The sequence below is a fragment of the Pseudophryne corroboree genome, chromosome 1, assembly GCF_028390025.1.
Source record: "Pseudophryne corroboree isolate aPseCor3 chromosome 1, aPseCor3.hap2, whole genome shotgun sequence".
NCBI lineage: Eukaryota > Metazoa > Chordata > Amphibia > Anura > Myobatrachidae > Pseudophryne > Pseudophryne corroboree.
This window is the reverse complement of record NC_086444.1, coordinates 616,744,338-616,754,366: the sequence shown is the minus strand read 5'-3', so window position 1 is coordinate 616,754,366 and position 10,029 is coordinate 616,744,338. Positions and strand designations below refer to the sequence as shown.

Below are 10,029 nucleotides of genomic sequence, written 5' to 3'. Positions count from 1 at the left end.
CTAGCACCACCGCTGGTTCTGCCTCTGACCTTGCACCTCTTTCCCAGCACCATCACCCCTCACCCATAGTAGTCCTTGTACCCCCTATATTTTTTAAATAGGAACAGTTCGCACATTTGACGCACAGCCCAAAAAGGGGGATCTTCTTGCTGGGAAGGGGCATGGCCACACAATAGTAACCCCAATTCCAATTACGCTACACAGTACTGCAACTTTATTCACATTTTATCTTGCGATAGTGTCCATAATTCATATTACATCCCACAGTAGTATCACTTTACCTTATAAACGTTACTCCTCACAGTAGAGCCCCTTATTCACATTACATCACACTGAATTGCTCCTTATTCACATTACACCATACCTTATTGCTCTTTATTCACATTAGACGACACAGTAGTGCCCTTTCTATATGCAACGCCACATAGTAGAGCACCTTATGCACATAATGCCACACATTAGTAATGCATTTATACACAATTCCACACAGTAATGCCCCCTACACATATGAGACACATTAATGTCCTTATAAAAATAATGCACCTTACACATTATGACAACCTTTATTAATGCCCTTTTACACATAATGTCCCTTACACATATGCCGCACATTATTAATGCCCTTATACACATTACACACATAGTGCCCCCTACACATTTGCTGCACATTATTAGTGCCCCTATACACATAATGACACACATACAGTAGTACCCTGTTACACATATGCCGCACATTTATACACATAATGACACACATAGTGGCCCTTTACACATATGTTGCACATTATTAATGCATTTTTACATGACACACATAATGCTCCTTACACATAATCCGAACACTACTGCAAAACCAACCCACTCACATGCACACAGCACTCACACTTCCACTAACACTGTGACCTCTGCCTCTGCTTGGATACAGATGTGTCCTCACAAATCTTGCATCAATGCTAACGTCGGGCACCTTTTTTTTTATGAAAATGCATCTTATTTGCATTGCTATGTGGCTAGGATGCACAAGCAGCTTCTGCTGATTAAACTGATATGCAGCATGACTATATACTGTGTGAGACTGTGGCTGTATCTGCATATGAAATGCTACATACAGAATATAGGCATGCCGCATATCATTGTAATCAGCAGAAGCTGATGATGCCCCTAGGCATATCAAATGCCCTAGGCAATTGCCTAGTTTACCTATGCCTATGGCCGGCTCTGCATGTGCCGCTTGCTTACTGGACACTTTTCCAAACTTATATTTTTTTGCATAAAAGCCATGCAAATGGCGGACCAGTCTTGCTAATCACGATGGGGGCATCACTGTCACAGCATGTGTATGGAACTGATTGTGGTGCACTGTAAAGCACACTCTGCGGTAAGGACACCCCTGAGCTCTCTGACACCCGGCTATAGGCGTCCTGTAGCTGACTCACTATGCATGCATTCTCACACTCAGTATTATCGGGTAGATGATTAGGGCACGCTGCCACCAAGGGTCTTTCGGTGGGTGTAGCTGTGGCTGCCTCCTCCGTGGGCGGGTTCGGCTGCTGACTGACTGACCTCCGCTGTCTACATCACTCTCTCCGTGCAGCAGCAGCTGTGCGTGTTGATGTCACATACAAGATGGCGGCGGCTCGGGTGGGTCCGGGGCATCCTTGCTGCTCCAGTCTAGTGGTGTGTGGTGAAATCTGCCGGGGGCCAGGGCTGGTCAAACGTGCGGTGAGCGAACTAAAAAGAGGTGAGGTGCCTGGGTGTGACTATGCATATGCTGTTCCTGGCTGCACTCTGCCATGTTAGTCGCAGTGCTGCTCTGATCTGATGTGCTGTATAGTGCAGATTGCTGGAGTCCCTGGTTTGCTGACTGGCCGCTACAGCATGCACGGTCTGATGCTGCTTGGGCTGCAGTGGAAATATGCCTTACAGGCAATGCATGTGAAATCCCCTTCACTCTATCTATCTATCTATCTATCTATCTATCTATCTATCTATCTATCTATCTATCTCGTCTCTGCAGCCCAAAACATAACCTCTATTTTCTGCTTTGCACAATCACTGTGGCTGTCAGTTACTAGTTGTTGGACTGTGCAGTCATTAGTTCTAGCTTTCAGAGAAGTTGTTGGGTGAAAAAGTAACTTTGAGGTGAAATTATGTCCACATCATTACCGCCCAAGTCTTCTCTAATTTTCTGTGTGTTGCATATGACCTGTAGTAAGGCTGTGCATTGTGTGCTCATCACATAGCTTACAGAATTTAGCAAGGAATTATTATTATTAATGCATGTTAAATTGATTTCAGTTTAGTTAGTTGCATGCAACATAGGTGTGTGGGCCCAGTAGCGTCTCTCGTGGCACTTACTACGTTTCTCAAACTCTTCACCATGCTGGTTCTGACAGCAGCACATATACTGCATATTCAAAGCTACACTTAACTTTTTTTAGTAATACAGGTTGAGTATCCCTTATCCAAAATGCTTGTGACCAGAGGTATTTTGGATATCTGATTTTTCCGTATTTTGGAATAATTAGATACCATAATGAGATCTTATGATGATGGGACCTAAATCGAAGCACAGAATGCATTTATGTTACATATACACCCTAAACACACAGCCTGAAGGTAATTTTAGCCAATATTTTTTATAACTTTGTGCATTAAACAAAGTGTGTGTACATTCACACATTTCATTTATGTTTCATATACACCTTATATACACAGCCTGAAGGTCATTTAATACAATATTATTAATAACTTTGTGTATAAAACAAAGTTTGTGTACATTGAGTCATCAAAAGACAAAGGTTTCACTATCTCACTCTCACTCAAAAAAGTCCGTATTTCGGAATATTCCGTAATATTTGGATATGGGATACTCAACCTGTATATCAAAATTAGTTTTGTTGTGATTTAAATGGAGGCCTTTCACAGGTCCTAGTTTTACAAATAAATAAGCTTCCATTAGCGTAAACATGGATTGTGATGACCGAAAAGAACCAATAGATTCATGTACTGTTCCTTTTTTTTCTTCTTCCATTTGTTTATGGTCTTGTTTCTTTTTCTTCTTTATGTATTGTCTTTAACAATAACCATATGTTTGATGCATGATATCTTGCATTCTGTAATTGTATAAGGACCAGACTCAAAGATGTATGCAAATGCATTTGCAGATGAGATTTTGCTGGATGTGCAGTTGCGAAAATATGCTAATGACTCATGCTTTCTTATGCATATAGACACCTACTGCCAACATCTCACATCCGCTGCTTGGGTACAAAATTGTAAATATCAGGCGCAGATCGTTCAATCCATTGAACTTCTGAGTAAGCCTGTTGGGGGTATCCAATTACTCAGTCATTTACCGCGGGTAATTGCATTTTGTTTCACCTGCTGCAGGCATTCGAAACCAAATCCCTAAACACATACAGGTTTCACTGAACCTGTGTGTTTTTGTGAGAAACTTAATTTTTTTTATTTTATTTTTTTATGGGCATTCCAAATTAGAACACTGGGAACACCAATCGTTTGTTGGGGTATTTAATTGGATACCCCAATATGCTGTCTCAGAGTGGCTCTCCCAAGACGCCAAAAGCTATCCAGCTGCAAGCAAATTTAAATTGGTTGAATTTGGCACGGCCAGAAAACGGTCCTAAACCAGCCTTGAGACACATGCGTGTAGAGCCAAAAAATATCTCCATTGCGTTTATATCTGAAATAGGCCCCAAGTCCTTTCCACAGCTGATATAGTTCCTTTTTTTTTTTATCCTCCAGAAAATGTTATGTTACTTTTTAATTTGCTTACACACTAGGACGATATCGGCACGATGTGCCCGATTCGGACACCTCGTTCACAATATCGCCTATTGTGTGCTGTATGTACTATGTCACTGGCGTTGCGCATCGTCGGCAACATCCTTCGTCAGACCTGCATGCATGCAGGTCCGACAGGAGAAATCACCAGCGAGGGCCATGCTAATCGTCGCTGCCGTCATCGTCAATTGTGTATGCACTTGCCTACGCCGGCACCCCCGCTGGGTCCCGTCGCTCACCGCATCGTATGTGAGTCATCCTAGTGTGTACCCACCTTAAGTCTTCCTTCAATTTTCAATTGTGTAATTCCCTGAAGATGACACCTTTCTATTACGTCTATACTTGGTGCGCAGACCCATTGTTTCCACCATACATTGAGATCCAGGCATTATGCTGCATAATAGACTATATGAACAAGTCTTTGCAATTTATACTTCCAAGTTAACCACTGATCCTGTAGATCAGTGGTTCCCAAACTCTGTTCTCCAGGAACCCAACAGTTCACGTTTTCCAGGTCTCCTCCCAGAATCACAAGTGTAATATTTAGCTCCACCTGTGGATTTTTTCAAATGTGTCCGTGAGCAATGAATACACCTGTGCCCGTGCTGGATGAACTGTTGGTCTACTTGAAGACAGAGTTTTGCAACCACTTCTGTAGATTGATGGCTGTGCCGAACACCTACACAATAAAAAAAAAAAATGTAGCCATGTGTACTATAAAATACTGTAGTTCTGATTGTGTTGTTTTGGGAGCAAACTGAAATGGAATACACACTAACATTGTGCCTCTATGGATGAGAGAGAAAATGTTCTTTATTGGTGGCGCAAGGTGCCAACAGTTTACCTGGCACCTTGCGGCCATCAGCTCTAATTGAATTGTCCCCTAAAAATGATGCCACAGTTGGGCATTTAACTGCTGTTTGTAGCAGGTGTCCTCAAATAATGTACATTAAGTGTTGTGAATAATTTATCTTTATATAGTTTAATTTATTAAAAATCAAGTCAAATGATGAATTTGGAATAACCTATGGTCTGAATAAATTCTTACAACAGACTTTTGAAATTTGTCTCCAAAAGTAAGAATTCAGTATCACTTATGGATCAAGCAAAATGTGTCACTATGGTGGAATGGTACCCTTACTCAGGTGTTAATCTATTGGGAAGTTTGCAAGAGCTTATTTCTATTGATAATTCAAGCCAAGTTGTTATGTTTGAGAGCCTTGTTGGTAATCCAATCAACGCATGACTGGTCTTTGCAAATAAGAAAATGTTGTGTTTTTGATACCATGCCAAAACTGTGATTCCCCAGAGTGCAGAGAGTTATCGGCCTAATGCCAGGATATCATTCTGGATGCTTTCAGATCTGTGTTTCTTTTATGTACAGTATAGCACATCCCGGGGCAGGAATGGGGATATATAACCTAAAGGGTTGTCATTCATTAATGAATTTTAAGTATCCTACTGATTCAAATAGAATATAAAATGTCGGAACCTTTAATAATATGGGAGCGAAGACTGTAAGAGGACAGTGAACGCCATACAATGGGAGAAGACATAACAAAAGAATACATTCTAGCAACATTTTAGCTTACTGCATATTTGTTCAGTTGCACCCTTCTCAGAGTGAGGGATTGTCTCAAAATAATTCTCTTTTGCTCATATTTTAAAGACTTCTTTAAGGTCCATACACACTAGGAGATTATCATTTCAAAAGACTTTGACAACATCTCTGAAAGATATATCTTTTTACCCAAAGTAGTGCAGACACACTGAAGGTGCATACTCACTGGACGTTTTTGCCCAGCATGTATGCATAGCGATGATCGCTGACATCGCTGGGCTGAAAAGGTTCCCCCTGCCCAGCGATGTCAGCGGGGGTGAGCGTCTTTCCATAGCAAGACGCTATGGAAAGCCGCTCACCCCGCTGTTCATCTGCTGGTAATACCAGTAGATGAACGGTGGCCGCCAGCGATGAAGCGGGAACGTGCATCAGCGATCACCGGTTGTACATACACACTGGGCGGCTTTGAGCTAAAAGCAGCTCAAAACACCAAAAGTGATCTGCTTTCAGCTCCAAATCGCCCAGTGTGTATGGGCCTTAAGCTATTTTCCCAAAGAGCAAGAGATTTTCAGGAGGTGAAAGACTTTGCTGAAAATCTTTTATTAGAAAAGCTATTTACATAATAGGCTGGGTTTGAATTCCAAGGGCGGGAGCATGGGCCAATTAAAAAAGGGGAACGCTGCTGCCATAATGTGTAAAAAGGGGGGACTGCTGCCATAAGGTGCAAAAAGGGGGGACTGCTGCCTGTCGTAATGTGTAAAAAGGGGGACTCTGCTTGCAATTTATATATTGTGTGTGTGTGTGTATATATTATACATAAACATTGGGGGCCAGTGGTGCCAGAACATATACATTGCTGGCCTCTGCCAGCAATGTATATATTACTGGCATACACGTTCATTGGTGGGCAGTGGTGGCAGTAATAATAAGATTTTACTCACCGGTAAATCTATTTCTCGTAGTCCGTAGTGGATGCTGGGAACTCCGAAAGGACCATGGGGAATAGCGGCTCCGCAGGAGACTGGGCACAACTAAAGAAAGCTTTAGGTCACCTGGTGTGCACTGGCTCCTCCCACTATGACCCTCCTTCAAGCCTCAGTTAGGACACTGTGCCCGGACGAGCTGACATAATAAGGAAGGATTTTGAATCCCGGGTAAGACTCATACCAGCCACACCAATCACACCGTATAACTCGTGATACTATACCCAGTTTAACAGTATGAAAACAACTGAGCCTCTCAACAGATGGCTTAACAATAACCCTTTAGTTAACAATAACTATGTACAAGTATTGCAGACAATCCGCACTTGGGATGGGCGCCCAGCATCCACTACGGACTACGAGAAATAGATTTACCGGTGAGTAAAATCTTATTTTCTCTGACGTCCTAGTGGATGCTGGGAACTCCGAAAGGACCATGGGGATTATACCAAAGCTCCCAAACGGGCGGGAGAGTGCGGATGACTCTGCAGCACCGAATGAGAGAACTCCAGGTCCTCCTCAGCCAGGGTATCAATTTTGTAGAATTTAGCAAACGTGTTTGCCCCTGACCAAGTAGCAGCTCGGCAAAGTTGTAAAGCCGAGACCCCTCGGGCAGCCGCCCAAGATGAGCCCACCTTCCTTGTGGAATGGGCTTTTTTGATTTAGGATGCGGCAGTCCAGCCGCAGAATGCGCCAGCTGAATTGTGCTACAAATCCAGCGAGCAATAGTCTGCTTAGAAGCAGGAGCACCCAGTTTGTTGGGTGCATACAGGATAAATAGCGAGTCAGTTTTCCTGACTCTAGCCGTCCTGGAAACATACATTTTCAAGGCCCTGACTACGTCCAGTAGCTTGGAATCCTCCAAGTCCCTAGTAGCCGCAGGCACCACAATAGGTTGGTTCAAGTGAAAAGCTGATACCACCTTAGGGAGAAACTGGGGACGAGTCCTCAATTTCGCCCTATCCATATGGAAAATCAGATAAGGGCTTTTACATGACAAAGCCGCCAATTCTGACACACGCCTGGCCGAAGCCAAGGCCAATAACATGACCACTTTCCACGTGAGATATTTTAGATCCACGGTTTTAAGTGGCTCAAACCAATGTGATTTTAAGAAACTCAACACCACGTTGAGATCCCAAGATGCCACTGGAGGCACAAACGGGGCTGAATATGCAGCACCCCTTTCACAAATGTCTGAACTTCAGGTAGTGAAGCTAGTTCTTTCTGGAAGAAAATCGACAGAGCCGAGATCTGTACCTTAATGGAGCCTAATTTCAGGCCCATATTCACTCCTGCTTGTAGGAAGTGCAGAAATCGACCTAGTTGAAATTCCTCTGTTGGGGCCTTTTTGGCCTCACACCAAGCAACATATTTCCGCCATATGCGGTGATAATGTTTTGCAGTTACATCTTTCCTGGCTTTAATCAGCGTAGGAATGACTTCCTCCGGAATGCCCTTTACCTTTAGGATCCGGCGTTCAACCGCCATGCCGTCCAACGCAGCCGCGGTAAGTCTTGGAACAGACAGGACCCCTGCTGCAGCAGGTCCTGTCTGAGTGGCAGAGGCCATGGGTCCTCTGATATAATTTCTTGAAGTTCTGGATACCAAGCCCTTCTTGGTCAATCCGGAACCACGAGTATCGTTCTTACTCCTTTCCTTCTTATTATTCTCCGTACCATTGGTATGAGAGGCAGAAGGGGGAACACATAAACCGACTGGTACACCCACGGTGTCACTAGAGCGTCCACAGCTATTGCCTGAGGGTCTCTTGACCTGGCGCAATATTTCTCTAGTTTTTTTGTTTAAGCGGGATGCCATCATGGCCACCTGTGGTCTTTCCCAACGGTTTACCATCAGTTGGAAGACTTCTGGATGAAGTCCCCACTCTCCCGGGTGGAGGTCGTGCCTGCTGAGGAAGTCTGCTTCCCAGTTATCCACTCCCGGATTGAACACTGCTGACAGTGCTAACACGTGATTTTTCGCCCATAGGAGAATCCTTGTGGCTTTTGCCATCGCCATCCTGCTTCTTGTGCCGCCCTGTCGGTTTACATGGGCGACTGCCGTGATGTTGTCTGATTGGATCAGTACCGGCTGGTTTTGAAGCAGAGGTCTTGCCTGACTCAGGGCCTTGTAAATGGCCCTCAGTTCCAGAATATTTATGTGTAGGGAAGTCTCCTGACTTGACCAAAGTCCCTGGAAGTTTCTTCCCTGTGTGACTGCCCCCCAGCCTCAAAGGCTGGCATCCATGGTCACCAGGACCTAGTCCTGTATGCCGAACCTGCGGCCCTCTTGAAGATGGGCACTCTGCAGCCACCACAGTAGAGATACCCCGGTCCTTGGAGACAGGGTTATCAGCCGATGCATCTGAAGATGCGATCCGGACCACTTGTCCAACAGGTCCCACTGAAAAGTTCTTGCATGGAACCTGCCGAATGGGATTGCTTCGTAGGAAGCTACCATTTTTCCCAGGACTCACGTGCAATGATGCACCGATACCTGTTTCGACTTCAGGAGGTCTCTGACTAGAGATGACAGCTCCTTGGCTTTCTCCTCCGGGAGAAACACTTTTTTCTGGTCTGTGTCCAGAACCATCCCCAGGAACAGTAGACGTGTCGTAGGAACCAGCTGTGACTTTGGACTGTTTAGAATCCAACCGTGCTGTTGTAGCACTTTCCGAGATAGTGCTACCCCGACTAACAACTGCTCCTTGGACCTCGCCTTTTATAAGGAGATTGTCCAAGTACGGGATAATTAAAACTCCCTTTTTTCGAAGGAGTATCATCATTTCGGCCATTACCTTGGTAAACACCCTCGGTGCCATGTACAGTCCAAACGGCAGTGTCTGGACTTGGTAATGGCAATCCTGTACCACAAATCTGAGGTACTCCTGGTGAGGATGGTAAATGGGGACATGCAGGTAAGCATCCTTGATGTCCAGGGATACCATGTAATCCCCCTCGTCCAGGCTTGCAATAACCGCCCTGAGCGATTCCATCTTGAACTTGAATTTTTTTATGTACGTGTTCAAGGATTTTAAATATAAAATGGGTCACACCGAACCATGCGGTTTCGGTACCCCAAGGTGTGTGGAATAGTAACCCCGTCCTTGTTGAAGTAGGGGCACCTTGAGTATTACCTGCTGGGAATACAGCTTGTTAATTGCCTCTAGCACAGCCTCCCTGCCTGATGGAGTTGTCGGCAAGGCCGATTTGAGGAAACGGCGGGGGGGAGACATCTCGAATTCCAGCTTGTACCCCTGAAATACTACTTGAATGAAACGGGGATCCACCTGTGAGCGAGCCCACGGATCGCTGAAATTTTTGAGGCGGCCCCCCACCGTACCTGGCTACACCTGTGGAGCCCCCGCGTCATGCTGTGGACTCACAGGAAGCGGGAGAAGAATTTTGATTCTGGGAACTGGCTGACTGGTGCAGCTTTTTCCCTCTTCCCTTGTCTCTGTGCAGAAAGGAAGCGCCTTTGACCCGCATGCTTTTCTTTAAAGTCAGCATCTCCTGTGACAGGTCTCTAATACCCTCCTGACAGAATGGACATTACATTAATTTTGGATGCCAGCCGGCAAAATATCCCTCTGTGCATCCCTCATATATAAGACAACGTCTTTAATATGTTCTCATGTTAGCAAACTAGTATGTTTGACAGGGTCACCGACCACGCTGC

General features: G+C 44.7%; 1 protein-coding gene across 2 annotated transcripts in view; it reads left to right on the top strand.

The window, feature by feature from the left end:
• The first annotated feature begins 1,301 nt into the window (after window positions 1-1,301).
• The window catches only part of MAP1S (microtubule associated protein 1S), a 158,271-nt gene continuing 149,543 nt past the window's right edge, over window positions 1,302-10,029 (top strand). Inside the window, exon 1 of one of the 2 annotated variants that reach the window (XM_063914428.1) lies at window positions 1,302-1,375. Coding sequence is in view for 1 of the 2 variants with exons in the window: in XM_063914427.1 (XP_063770497.1) it covers window positions 1,624-1,738 (115 nt within the window). In the remaining variant the exon portion in view is untranslated. Of the gene's footprint in view, window positions 1,376-1,558; window positions 1,739-10,029 lie in introns of those variants that run through there. The other variant, XM_063914427.1, reaches the window with a different exon arrangement.